This window comes from Chiloscyllium plagiosum, chromosome 21, assembly GCF_004010195.1.
Source record: "Chiloscyllium plagiosum isolate BGI_BamShark_2017 chromosome 21, ASM401019v2, whole genome shotgun sequence".
Classification (NCBI taxonomy): Eukaryota; Metazoa; Chordata; class Chondrichthyes; order Orectolobiformes; family Hemiscylliidae; genus Chiloscyllium; species Chiloscyllium plagiosum.
In genome coordinates, this window is record NC_057730.1 from 55361270 (window position 1) to 55375608 (window position 14339).

Consider the following 14339-nt stretch of genomic DNA (forward strand, 5'->3'; position numbering starts at 1 on the left):
GTCCTGAGCCTTAGGAGTGACCAACTCCTGGTAACTCCTCTCAATTACCCCCTCAGCCTCCCGAATGATCCGCAGTTCATCCAGCTCCAGTTCCAATTCCCTAACACGGTTTTCAAGGAGCTGGAGTTGGGTGCACTTCCCGCAGACGTAGCCAGCGGAGACATGTGACATGTCTCCCACCTGCCACATTCTGCAGGAGGAGCAAGCAACTGCCCTAGCATCCATACCCGACTTATCTGAACACCCACTCAGTACTAAAGTAGAAAGCTTAGTTCAAGTTGCTATAAAATTGATAACAAACTTATATTCAATAGAGGAAGTTTAGAATGAACCATACCTTATTAACTAGGTTAGAGGAGGAGGGCAGGTGGGAGACGCTACAGTTGTAGAGTCTCGGGTTTAGCCGCCTTGCTGATATATATGGTCGCTGCTTTCCTTCCTGGCTGTCCCTCTGGTCCTCGTCAGGGAAAACACCGCTGTCCGCTACCGGTAAGTAATTTTAAAAATGATTTCACCTGTAATGTATTTACAGTTTGCGCACAGGAAAATTACATAACCTGTAACGAGACTGGTTGTGCTGTTTGAGGGATAATCTCAGCGCTGCAGTGGGAGAGGTCCCTGCTCTCTTTGAATAAGGTTGTGGGTATATTTTATGGCCACCCGTTAGGGCTGACTTTAGGCTGCAATGTCCAACATTGCAGTACTCTCAACTGCACTGAAGTTTGGAAACTTTGATCCAAACTTTCCAAAACAAAAACATGTGACATGCTTAGTTTAATTCCTGAGAGAGACACTATTTGCAAGAGCAAACTAGAGGAACGTGATTACGTTTCTGCACTTTTTGTTTGATGCTGTTCTCCTCTCGTTCACAATTGTAAAAAAGCTGAAAAATGTGGAATTTCTATTTCCTTAAGAAATGTATGCATTACAGGTTATTAGATATGCAAATTTGTTTTATAATGAGCCAACAGACCCCAATTTATTCACCAGTTTTTCAAGAAGCTCTCATCCATACCTGTTTGCTGTCTTCCTAATTTTGCCAAATGCCAGAATTTCGTCCCTTCCTGGAATAGAAATATTCAGCTCCCTGGTCAAAACTTGCCAACACTCCCAAATGCTAGCTAAAATATTTATCACCTTTTCATGGAAAGATGAAAAAATAGCGGGGTTTTTGTAGTGGGTGGTTTTAACTTCCCCAATATTAACTGGGACTTCCTTAGTGCTAGAACCTTAGATGGGGCAGAATTTGTTAGGTGCATCCAGGAGGGTTTCTTGAAGCAATATGTAGATAACAAGGGAAGGTACCATACTAGACCTTGTATTGAGGAATGAGTCTGACAAGGGATCAAAGTTTCATTGGGGGAGCATTTTGGAAACAGTGATCGTAATTCCACAAGTTTTAAGACAGTTATGGGTAAGATTGGTCCTTGGGTGAAAGTGCTAAATTGGGGGAAGGCTAATTGTAACAGTATTAGGCATGAACTGGTGAAAATATTTTGGAGACAGCTGTCTGAGGCTCGTTCTATGTATGCTATGTGTGAATCTTTTAAAGAACAGTTGATTAGAGTTCAGGACCAGTGTATTCCTGTGAGGATGTAAGAAAAGGATGGTGAGATTTAGGAACCCTGATGCCAAGACATACTGGAAATATAGTCAAAAAGAAAATCGAAGCGTGAGTGAGGTTTAGGAAACCAAAATCAGGCAAGATCCTTGAGAAATATAAAGGAAGGAGGAAAGAACTTAAACAGGAAATTAGGAGGCTTATAGGAGGCCATGAAATGCCTTTGGCAAGTAGGATTAAGGGGAATCCCATGGTATTTTATGTGAGTGTTAGGAGCAAAAGGATAGCTAGGGAAAGGGTAGGTCCACTCAAGAACAAAGGAGGGAATTTATGCAGAGTCAGCGGAAGTGAGTGAGGTCCTTAATGAGTACTTCACATCAGTATTCGCCAAGAGAAGGACATGGTGGATGGTATGATTAAGTGGTAAACCCCTTCTGCACCCTCTCCAAATCAACCACAAGGCATATGGCATGCTCACCTTCATCGGTCAGGCATTGAGTATAAAAGTTGGCAAGTCATGGTGCAGTTTTATAAAACTTTAGTTAGGCCATGTTTGGAATATTGTGTGTAATTTGGTCACTACACTATAAGAAGAATGTGGCTGCTTTTGAGAGGGTACTGAAGAGGTTTACCAGGATGTTGCCTGGATTGGAGTGTATTCACCATAAGGAGAGGTTGGACAAACTTAGTGTTTCACTAGAGCTTTGGAGGCTATTGCACAACCTGAATCAAGTTAATAAAGTTGTGAGGGTCATGGATAGGGTGGGTGTTGGGAGTCTTTTTCCGAGGGTAACAATGTCAAATACTAGGGGGCATGGGTTTAAGATGAGAGGAGGAAGTTTAAAAGAGATGTGCAAGGCAAATGTTTTTATATAAAGGGTGATAGGTGCCTGGAATGCGCTGCCAGGGGAGGTGGTGGAGGCAGATATGATAGCAGTATTTAAGAGGCTTTTGGAAGGATACATGAACAGGCAGAGAATAGAGGGATATGCACCGTGTGCAATTGATGGGATTAGTTTAGAATGGCATTGTGGTCAGTGCATACATGGTGTGCTGTGTTGTACTGGACTGTGTTCTATCAGACCACAAGATGTAGGAGCAGAAGTTGGCCATTCAGCCCATCGAGTCTGCTTTGCCATTCGGTGAGATCATGGCAGATCTGATAATTCTCAACTCCACTTTCCTGCCTTTTCCACATATCCTTGATTCCCTTGACTGATTAAAAATCTGTTATCTTAGCCTTGTATATGCTTTACAACTGACAATTTACAGCTCTAGAACCATAGAATCCCTACAGTGTGGAAACAGGCCTTTCAGCCCAACAAGTTCATACCAACCCTCCGAAGAGTAACCCACTCATAATTATTCCCCTACCCTATTACTCTACATTTATCCCTGACTAATGCACCTAACCAACACATCCCTGAAAACTATGGACAATTTAGCATAGAGGAAACCAGAGCACCTGGAGGAAACCCACACAGACACGGGGAGAATGTGCAAACTGTACACAGGTAGTCGCCTAAGGCTGGAATCGAACCCAGGTCCTTGGTGCTGTGAGGCCGCAGTATTAACCACTGAGCCACTGTGCCACTCACTTGGTAAAGAATTCCTCAGGTCACTACCATCTGAGAGAAGAAATTCCTTCCCATCTCTGTATTAAATGTGCAGTCCCTTATTCTGAGAGTACGACTTCTGAGCTTAATCTCCTAATCTGTATCTCCCAGAAGGGATACAGCTTTTCTATGCCTACCCTGTCAAGTTATCTAAGATTCTTGCATGTTTACTCATTGAGTTCCAGATTGGAGATCTGGTAAAATCAGAAGTGATAAACCATCAGCCTTGATAACATGTTAGATATCATACAGATTGATATTGCTACTGCTACAAAATAGTTTGTTTGAAAATGCTGTGAGAATTGGAAGAATTTCTGATTTAAAAGAACATTGTTTCTTCCATCAGGTGTCTATAAAGTGACTCCTCGTTCCTGCCATCAGTTTGAACATGAGCATTACATCTATGATACGTAAGCATTTAAGCCCTTTTCTTTCTTGTGCAAAATCACTATGTTAATGAGCTTTTGCATTAGATCTCATGAATGTCATTCTGTTTGTTTGTTAGAGCGGCCCCTACCATTCTAACCTTAACAGCAATTCGACATCGTGCATTAGGTGCTATAGTGACAGACAAGTTGATGGATGTAACAGTTACTATCAGGTAAGAGTGCCCAAATACAAGTGTAGTCAAACTATGTGATGCCATTACTCTTACCTTAAAAAAATGATATTGAGAAAAATAATAAGATACTTTAGCTTGAGTTCTGAAGAAGAATCCTGTTGGACTTGAAGCATTCTCTGTTTCTTCTCTGCTGATGCTGCCAGACCTGAGATTGTCCAGCATTTGCCACTTTTATTTCAGAATTCCAGTATCTGCAATACTTTACTTTTATTTAATGGATATTTTAGTGTGATGTCCATATTTTTGTCCTTCTGTTGCAGCTAAATGTGTAATGGTCCCTGTTTCATCTGTCTTTTTCATATCTGGCTCATTTTTGTGTGTACTCTTGATCTCTAAACCTGCTGAAACTGTACGTAAACACTGAATAGTTAAAATAAATTAAACTTTAGAGGAGAAGTGTGTAGTCAGTACAGTAGCTGAAAAGTCGGAGGAGTAGACATGTGCCTTTTAGTATACATTTGGCATTTTGACATTTTTGCACTGTTGTTAGAGTAGAGAATTTACATTGCTGCTGGGTCAAAATTTAAACAGCATTGTGTCAGCATCTTCATCACAAGGACTATGTTGGTTTAAGAAGAAGGCTGAGATCTACCATCTCAAGGAGACCTTGGGGTGGGCAGCAAATGCAAATTAATCAAGAAGCAATTAATAGAACCAGTTGTGAATTGTAAATGAGTGGCAAAAAAGGGTGTTTTGAGTCCAGTGACACTCAGAATCATTCTGAAGGAAAGGTCACTCGACTTGAAATGCTAACTCTGTTTTCTCTCCACTGATGCTGTTCGAGTTTCTTCAGCAATATCTGTTTCTGATTGTTTCAGATCTCCAGCTTCTGCAGTTTTCATTGTCTGAATTGTAAATATATTATGCAAGCTTTATCAGTGAAATATCAGAAATATAAGGTTTTGCTGAGAAATGAATTGCTAAAGCTTTTTTTAAAAAATGTATGTTTTTGGGAATTAAAAACAAAAGATGCTAGGAAAACAAAGCCGGTTAATTGGGGTCAGTAAAGAGGAAAGACAAGTTGTATGTTAACGATTAAGATACGTTTAGGATTATATCTGTTATCAGTGTGATGACTAACTTTATTATGCAAGAGTTAACAGTCAAATATCATATTAAAAAGAGTTTGCTATGACAAAAGGTGCTTGGTATAATATTGGGGAGCTAACCTTGGCAAGCTTTGAAGGTTTTGCTGTAGGTTTCAGTGTTATAAATGTTGCAGGCCCATGGTTTTATAGCATTCCAGTGCAAGCCCATCAAGCCAACTTTGTGCCCTGTTGGAAACGATAAACCTTTGTGCTGTTTCCACTGTGGAGAGAATTGCTGATGGAAAATGTTATGATTTCCACTGCTCATATGTGAACTGTGATATCCTATTAAACCAGGTGAAGGGCTGCCAGGACTTGTACTCTGCACAAAGCTTTGGCTTGGCAGGAAATCTCACATTTAGTTTCATGTGGGATATTTTTAACAGATTACAGACTGCGTTGCATTATTAGAATTGGAAATTAGCATTTCAGATATGCACAGGCACATCAGTATTACATTTGGGTTTGTGGCTGCTCCCATTACATATTGATTAGTTCAATTTTTCTTTTTGATAAAAGGGATAGTTAAGTTAACCCATGCCTTACTAAAAAGATCTAAGATGAGTCCTATCCCTAAGATCAACATTGTGTCGGGTTCATTACAGCAGCAAGTATGGGTGAAGAGGGCTGACTTCATCTTGAATTGTGATGCTCCTCATTGTTCAAATGTTGGCAAGTTAATTCTAACTAGGAGCATCCCTGAAAAACAGAGAATTACAGCACAGCAGGGGCCATTTCGTCTATTATATCGTGCTGTCTGACAAAGCATTATCCAGCATCATTTCACCTTCTAACTCTTCACCTTCTACAGCCCTGTGCATCCTAGTGCCTCAAGTGCATGCCCAAAAATTCTATTGAAGTTTAACTCTCCACCTTTCATCGGTTTCAGAGCATCACCTCACTCAGGTGGAAAACAGCATTTCTTAATTTCCCTCAGATCCTTCAACCAGTTCTTTTAAATCTAATGACTTATCTTCATTGTCTGAATTATAAATATATTCACTTCACTGCTAACAGAAGCAATTCCTTCATGTCCCCTCTATCATGAGAAACAGCCTTTCAGTCCCAAAAATACCTGTTGGTCATTGCCTTTTGTTTCTTGCTATTGAGCCAATTTTGGATTCAACTCGCCACTTTGCACTGGTTCCCATGAGATTTTAGATTTTAACTTTCTGGTCAGTCTGCCATGTTGAACCCTGTCAGAAGTCTTGCTAAATTCCAAGTAGAAGTATCAAATGTGCTGACCTTATCAATGCTCTTTGATTACTCCGACGAAAATCACTTGATTTAGTCAGACACAATCTTCCCTTAACAAATCCACACTCTCCTTTTTTGTCCAGTCTGTCTCAGAGTGGATTTAAACAAAAAGTTCTCCTGAATGTATTGTAAGAATTCTGTGCTATTCTTGCCCTTTGCACCGAATTTATCCCTGTTAATGTTAGATAAGTGGAAATTCCTCCTGTTAGAGCTCAGAGCACAGATGCTTGGCCTCTACCTGATAGTCAAAGAAGCTGCTACATGATCTCAGAATTAACATGTGTTCTGATAACAGGCCTTTTAACTCAAGCTAATTGTAACTTGTGCATATGAACATTGCAGAATATATCTTGATGATAAGACCAGATGCTATTACATCAGTGTGTAGCATTGTTCAGTCAAATGGGTGAAGAGGGCATGGAACTCTCTACTCACTTGACTGAAGAGCTCTACACGCTTGATCCTAATTAAATTTAAGTGCTGTTGAGTGCGACAGTCTTTGGGTATTGAAATGCCACTAGCTATACAGCCATTAGAGATGCAAAGATCTTGAGCAAATGCAGAATAATTGTCTGCTGCAACTCAGTATCCTGTGTTGATTTGAAACAGTTGCTAATGTTTGTGTTGATTTCATTGTACTGATTTCTTCTCTTCCCTAGGTCTTCTATTGACAGTGAGCCAGCTTTAGTACTAGGCCCTCTGAAATCCATTCAGGAGCTGCGGCAGGAACAGCAGCTGGCAGAAATAGAGGTTCGTCGACTGGAGCGCGAGAAGAAGGGTCAAAAGGAAGTGGAGGGAGAGCCGCCTGCCCAGGAAATTGTGGAGGAGCTTGAAGGGCCTTTTCTTTATGAATTTTCATACTGGGCAAGGTAATGTTAATGGATGCCTATTAGAACATGCTAAATAATCCATGGTTGCAAACAAGTTATTGTGGGCTAACAGATTTAAACAGAGGTGGCACGGTGGCTCAGTGGTTAGCATTGCTGCCTCACAGCATCAGGGTCCCGCGTTCGATTCCAGCCTCGGGTGACTGTCTGTGTGGAGTTTGCGCATTCTCCTGGCGTCTGTGTGGGTTTCCTCCGGGTTCTCTGGTTTCCTCCCACAGTCCAAAGATATGCAGGTCAGGTGAATTGGCCATGCTAAATTGCCCATAGTGCTAGGTGCATTAGCCAGAGAGAAATGGGTCTGGGTGGGTTACTCTTCGCAGGGTCAGTGTGGACTAGTTGGGCCGAAGGGCCTGTTTCCACACTGTAGGGAATCTAATCTAATCTAATCTGAATTTCCATAAGACCATAAAATATAGGAGTAAAATAGGCCATTTGACCAATTGGATCTGTTCTACCATTCTCCCGTGGCTGATGTGTTTCTCAGTTGCATTCTTCTGCCTTCTCCCCTTTGATGCCCTCACTAATCAAGAACCTACCTATCTCTGTCTTATATACACTCAATGACTTGGCATCCACAGCCCTTCGTAGCAATGAGTTCCATAGATTCTCCATCCTCTAGCTGAAGAAATCCTCCTCTTCTCAGTTCTAAAGGGTCATCCCTTCAGACTAAGGTGTACTGTTGGGTCCTAGTCTCACCTCGTAGTGGAAACATCATCTCCACATCCACTGTATCCAGGCCTCCCATATTCTGTACATTTCAATGAGATCCCCCTCAGCCTTCTAAACTCTCATCGAGTATAGGCAGAGTCCTCCACTGCTCTGTATCATGTGACAAAATGACATGTTTTAAGGTTTATGCTGTAATACATAACCTAAAATCAACATTGACTAAACATTACTTAATAACAAGTTAATATAATAAATAAGGAACAGGTATTTTCCCTTCAAACAGTAAATTTGATGGACTACCCCATGTTGTGTTTAATGTTATTTAACATTCTTAGAGACATGTCCTAAATTGAAAGTCCAACTTTTCCCAACATATCAATAAATTATCCCTGCTTCACTTGGGTGAATCTTCCAGTGTACTTTTAAACCAAGTCCCCTTCACTCAATCCTTTAAGCATATTCAAAATGGGCTCCTCATTGTTAGGTTCTGTTTGATGATTCCATGGTCTGTAATTTTTCGACAATCTATGTTTCCTTAAACATGGGTTCCGTTAGTCAACCCAGCAGCCCTTTCTTCTGCCTGGCATAGCAGCACCAATCTGACTGATTATGAGGGCCCGAGTGTCTGTAACAATGCTTAATGCTTTGCCCTGTGTGTCCACACGTGAAAGCTTTTCAATGGGACTTGCCCTGGCTTCTTGCCCCCATGGGCCAGTCGTTAGACAGAACTAGTCAGTCACAAGTCTGTCTCCACTACTCCATTTTACCTTGAGTTAGAGGAGACAGTTTAAAAGGTAACTTAGAATGTCTAACAGCTATTTAAAGTGCTAAGAAAGAGATTGAGTTCAGTATTCTTAGATAATTCACAAAAATGTAAAACTGGTGAAGAAAGTCACTGATCACTTTTACTTTTAGGAAAGTTATATACAGAGACCCAATAATTAATTTTATGGCATTTACAAGCTGAATGATAGTAGATGTTTGGAGTCTCTTCCACAAATGGCAGTGGATGCTGGATCAGTTTGTAATTTTAAATCTGACTTAGATAAATTTTTGTTTAGCAAAGGTATTGAGGGATATGGAACTGCCAAAGGCAGGTACATGGGATTAAACATCAGATCAGCCATGATCTCCTTGAATGATGAAACAGGCTCGAGGGGCTGAATGGCCTCCTCCTGTTCCTTTGTACTATGGTCAATATTAATGTTTTAATTTTCACTGAAATTAACTTGGATTGGGCTGTGATTTATGAACATAATTCTGTTACTTTATGAAGTTAAATACCTGATTAGGTTATAACCAAATTCTTTAAATGTATCCCATTCATTAGTCTCAGCTCTGGGAATGTACTCATAAGGAACACTCTTGGCTCTGAGAAGGAAGAGGTATTTTTGGAGTTCCTTCAGAATTGGAAAATTGACCATTTTCTTTTCCTTCCGGATTACTTTCAAAACAAGAATGTTCATAACGTCAACAGGTCTATAAATGCCTTGTGACCAAAGGCTCACTTGCTGCTGCAGCAGCCTTGAAGCGTTCTGTCACACATTCACCAAATTTCATGGTCAATTTTCTTGTCACCTTCTTGACTCCTAATCCTGCTGTGTGCTTTTGTGATCGTCTTGTGCAACAAATTTGCAGGTTGTCAGTTGTTATAATATTTGATAAAATCTATGCAGTTAAAAAGGAGACTGTCATTCTGATTAATCTGTGTTAAGATTTTACAGACCATGTTACCAAAATGTTACAAAGATAAACTGTGAATGGGAGTTACATTTCTGGATCTATCTCAACATTTGTTCTCCACTCATTTCTGTGTCATGGGGTATCAGGAGTTTGTTTTTGGGCTATTCCCCTATTGTTGTACATTAATCCTGCTGAACTGTCTGGTTTGAAATGCATTAAACCACATTTGGAAGTTAGATTTATAATTTGATCATGTTTAGCTTTTATGTTTAAAAATCTGATGCATGTTTTTCTTCCACTGCAGTGTTTGTATTTTCTAAAATTAATTTCTCTCTCTTTTTGTCTGCATGGTTGTTCAGTTTTACAGGACAGAGTCTCACTACGTTTTCATGGTCGATGGGTGGCAGTATTGATACCACTACTGATTGTAAACCTCTCTTGTTTTCTCTGATAGAGCTGGAGAAAAGATTACAGTCACACCCTCATCAAAGGAACTTCTCTTCTACCCTCCATCAGTGGAGGCTGTCATTACTGGAGGTAACCTTTTACATAATTTGAAGACTTAATATTACAGATTAAAAGATTGCGGCACGGTGGCTCAGTGGTTAGCACTGCTGCCTCACAGCACCAGGGACCCAGGTTCAATTCCAGTCTTGGGCGACTGTCTGTGTGGTGTTTGCACATTCTCCCCGTGTCTGCGTGGGTTTCCTCTGGATCGGGTGCTCCGGTTTCCTCCCACAGTCCAAAGGTGTGCAGGTCAGGTAAATTGGCCGTGCTAAATTGCCCATAGTGTTAGATGCATTAGTCAGAGGAAAATGGGTCTGGGGGGGTTGATCTTCGGAGGGTCGGTGTGGACTAGTTGGGCCGAATGGCCTGTTTCCACACTGTAGGTAATCTAATGTAATCTAATTGTGAAGTTTTGACTGTTTTACACTCATTTAATTGACTGAATTTTGAATGCTTATGTTAATTATAAAAAGCATGCAAATTCTTAGGTTCCTGTGTTAACATGAATATGATAGCCAGTTTCCAGTCTCTGACCACTCATGCTGCTGTTAGAGAGGGGAGGATATCCAGGGTTTTGACCAGGCAGAAACAGTGGCATATTTCCAAATCAGGCTGCTTTGTCCTGAATGGCGTCAAGCTTGTGTGTTGTTGGAGCTGCACCCTTCCAGGCAAATGGAGATTATTCCATCACACTCTTGACTCGTGCCTTGTAGATGGTGGACAGGCTTGGGTGAGTTATTTGCTGCAGTATTCCCAACCTCTGACCTACTCCTTTAGCCACAGTATTTATATGGCAAGTCCGGTTCAGTAGCTAATTTAGATGTTTTGAATGTGCAAGGTGAATTGCCAAGATGTATGGACCAGAATTGACTCATGCATTAGTTTTGACACACTGATCTAGTTAATCTTATGTACCTCTTAGAAAAGGTTTCTTCACCTATAATGCTATTTTTAAAAATGGCCTATGTAATATTTGAGGCAAAATTCAAGATGACTGAAGTTCTAGTAAGGGAAAAGGTTAAGTGCTAGTGGAACCAGAAGGAGCCTGACTCAAGGCAGTGACTTCCTTTAGTTGACGAAAGGATGAGAAGTAACTAATTGGAAAGTTAAGATTTGTATTCATCTAAATTCCAGTCCTTGTCTTGTACTTGTCTTGCATTTTTAAGTATTTGAAAAAGAATGTACCCAGGCCATGGTGAAAGGAGAAGTTTGGTCATTAGAAGGGTTTAAATTTGATTGGATTGCCTGGCTGTATTAAAGTTGAGAAAGCACAAACTCATAAGATACTTAACTCAGTATCCTTGGGTGCAATGAGGACAATTGCAGAGGCTCAGGCCCTTATGTTTCAGTTTTGCTTAAACTCTCAGTTGATGCCAGAGGGCTGGAGAACTGCAAATGTTATGCCCTTGTTCAAAAAACGCTGCAAGAGTATGTTAAGCCACTGTAAACCAGTCAGTTTAACATCAGTGGTATGGAAACCTCTGGAAATATTAATTTATGATAAAATTAATAGTCACATGGACAAATTCAGGCTATTTGAAGAGAGTCAGCATGAATTTCTTAAAGGTTTTTGGATTCCCTACAGTTTAGAAACAGGCCCTTTGGCCCAGCAAGTCCACGCCAACCCTCCGAAGAGTAACCCACCCAGACCCATTCCCCTACCCTACATTCACCCTGACTAACGCACCTAACACTATGGGCAATTTAGCATGGCCAATTCACCTAACCTGCACATCTTTGGTTTGTGGGAGTGAACCGGAGCACCCGGGGAGAAACCCACGCAGACACGGGGACAATATGCAAACTTCACACAGACAATCGCCCAAGGTGGGAATAGAACCTGGGCCCTGGCACTGTGAGGCAGCAGTGCTAACCACTGAGCTACCGTGCTGCCCATTTGAACCAACTTGCTGGAAGCTGATTGGAGGCAGATATTCTCAGGTAAAGGGACAACTGGAAAATGGGAAGCCTTCAGAAATGAGATAACAAGAATCCAGAGAAAGTATATTCCTGTCAGGGTGAAAGGGAAGGCTGGTAGGTATAGGGAATGCTGGATGACTAAAGAAATTGAGGGTTTGGTTAAGAAAAAGAAGGAAGCATATGTCAGATAAAGACAGGATAGATCGAGTGAATCCTTAGAAGAGTATATAGAAAGTAGGAGTATACTTAAGAGGGAAATCAGGAGGGCAAAAAGGGAACATGGGATAGCTTTGGCAAAGAGAATTAAGGAGAATCCAAGGGGGTAACTAGGGAGACAATAGAGCCCCTCAAAGATCAGCAAGGCTGCCTTTGTGTGGAGCCACAGAAAATGGGGGAGATACTAAATGAATAGTTTGCATCAGTATTTGCTGTGGAAAAGGATATGGAAGATATAGACTGTAGGGAAATAGATGGTGACATCTTGCAAAATGTCCATATTACAGAGGAGGAAGTGCTGGATGTTTTGAAACGGTTAACGGTGGATAAATCCCCAGGGCCTGATCAGGTACACCTGAGAACTCTGTGGGAAGCTAGAGAAGTGATTGCTGGGCCTCTTGCTGAGATATTTGTATCATCAATAGTCACAGGTGAGGTGCCGGAAGGTGCCTAGAAGGCTTAGGTTTAAGGTGAGAGGGGAAAGATATAAAAGAGACCTAAGGGGCAACTTTTTCACACAGAGGGTGGTACGTGTATGGAATGAGCTGCCAGAGGATGTGTTGGAGGCTGGTACAATTGCAACATTTAAGAGGCATTTGGGTGGGTAAATGAATAGGAAGGGTTTGGAGGGATATGGGCCAGGCGCTGGCAGGTGGGACGAGATTGGGTTGGGATATCTGGTTGGCATGGACGGGTTGGACCGAAGGGTCTGTTTCCATGCTGTACATCTCTGTGAGGTAACAAAAAGGGTTGTTGAAATCAATGTTGTTCATGTCGTGTACATGGACTTCCAAAGGCATTTGATACACTGCCACACAACAGACTTGTGAGAAATTACAGTTCATGAGGTAAAAGGAATAGCAACAAGAAGGATGCAAAGTTGGCTGAGCGATGGGAAACCGAGTGTAATGGTTAATGGCTGTTTTTTCAGGCTCGGGGTGCAGGTTTGTAATGGATCCTCCCCAGGGATCAGTGTTGGGACGCTGATGAATGTTAATGGTCCAGACTTTGGTATGCAAGGCATAATTCCAAACTTTGAGATTGATAAAAGAACTTTGAAACATTGTAAACTGTGAGTATGATTGTGATAGTGTGGGAGAAAATACACGTCCTGGCCTCCCATGCCACAAAATAGACTTCACAAAATGTCTGCACTTAGCCACTGATCCTACCCACAATGCCTCATATTGGCTAAACCAGCTGCCCCAGACATCCCACATAGCTCAGGACATGACTCATCAGGCCCCAGACTAAGAGAATATACTTCTTCAGATTAACTGATAATGAGCCTCGTGCTCCACAATAGCCCAGCCACCTCTGATGTCCCGAGGGTACAGCTGCTGCCATTATGAGTCAAGCCTTCACAAGGGTACCCAGACAAGGAGACGCCAAAGGTACTTCACTTGCCCCCCTCAACAGTTGTGGATGCACAGTGGTTAGCACTGCTACCTCACAGCGCCAGAGACCTGGGTTCATTTCCCGCCTCAGGCAATTGTCTGTGTGGAGTTTGCACATTCTTCCCGTGGTGCTCTGGTTTCCTCCCACAGTCCAAGAAAATGTGCAGGTTAGGGTGAATTGGCCATGCTAAATTGCCCGTAGTGTTAGGTGAAGGAGTGAATGTAGAGGAATGGGTCTGGGTGGGTTGCTGTTCGGAGGGTCGGTGTGCACTTGTTGGGCCATAGGGCCTATTTCCACACTGTAAGTAATCTAATCTAATCTAAAAATACGAACACGTTGATACCACATGAAGTCCACTAACACCTGCCCCAGCCAAGGATCGGAATCTCCTGAGTCAATTAACTCATTGTCAGACACTTGAATCTTTTCAATGAACGAACTTTATTTCTCTTTGTTTACAACTCGCACCATTGTCTCATAACTCTCACTTCATTGTTGTAAGGGTGTAAAACTCCACGGTATTCTCTGTTCGGGGAAGAAGCTGTGGTTCCTTCTGAACAGCCCATCAGTGACTGTTTCAGTTGGGTCAAGTCTCTTCCACGATATCGCTGTTTGTTAAATAAGTCCTTGTCAGTTCTCAGTCTGATCTGTGTGTCTGTGATCTCTGATTAACTGGGCAAAATTCCCCGACAGTGGAGCTTGAAGAGGACATAGGAGAAGGCAAGCAGGTGGAGTGGGCGGACAGGTGGCAGATGAAGTTCAGTCGTGAGAAGTGTGAGGTGATACTTTCTGGAAGGAAGAACATGGAAATGCAATATAAAACAGAAGTTGCACCTCTGAGGAGGGGGCAGGAGTAGAGAGAGCTAGGTGTATATGTGCGTAAGTCATTAAAGATGGCAGGACAGGTTGTGAGAG

The 14339-nt window shown here is 41.8% G+C and overlaps 1 protein-coding gene across 2 annotated transcripts in view; it reads left to right on the forward strand.

Moving 5' to 3' along the window:
* The window catches only part of nomo (nodal modulator), an 88332-nt gene that overhangs the window by 42473 nt on the left and 31520 nt on the right, over window positions 1-14339 (forward strand). For both annotated transcript variants that reach the window (XM_043712142.1, XM_043712141.1), the window contains exons 18-21: window positions 3524-3587; window positions 3683-3778; window positions 6804-7013; window positions 9838-9920. In XM_043712142.1, the coding sequence (XP_043568077.1) occupies window positions 3524-3587; window positions 3683-3778; window positions 6804-7013; window positions 9838-9920 (453 nt within the window). The remainder of the gene's footprint in view (window positions 1-3523; window positions 3588-3682; window positions 3779-6803; window positions 7014-9837; window positions 9921-14339) is intronic.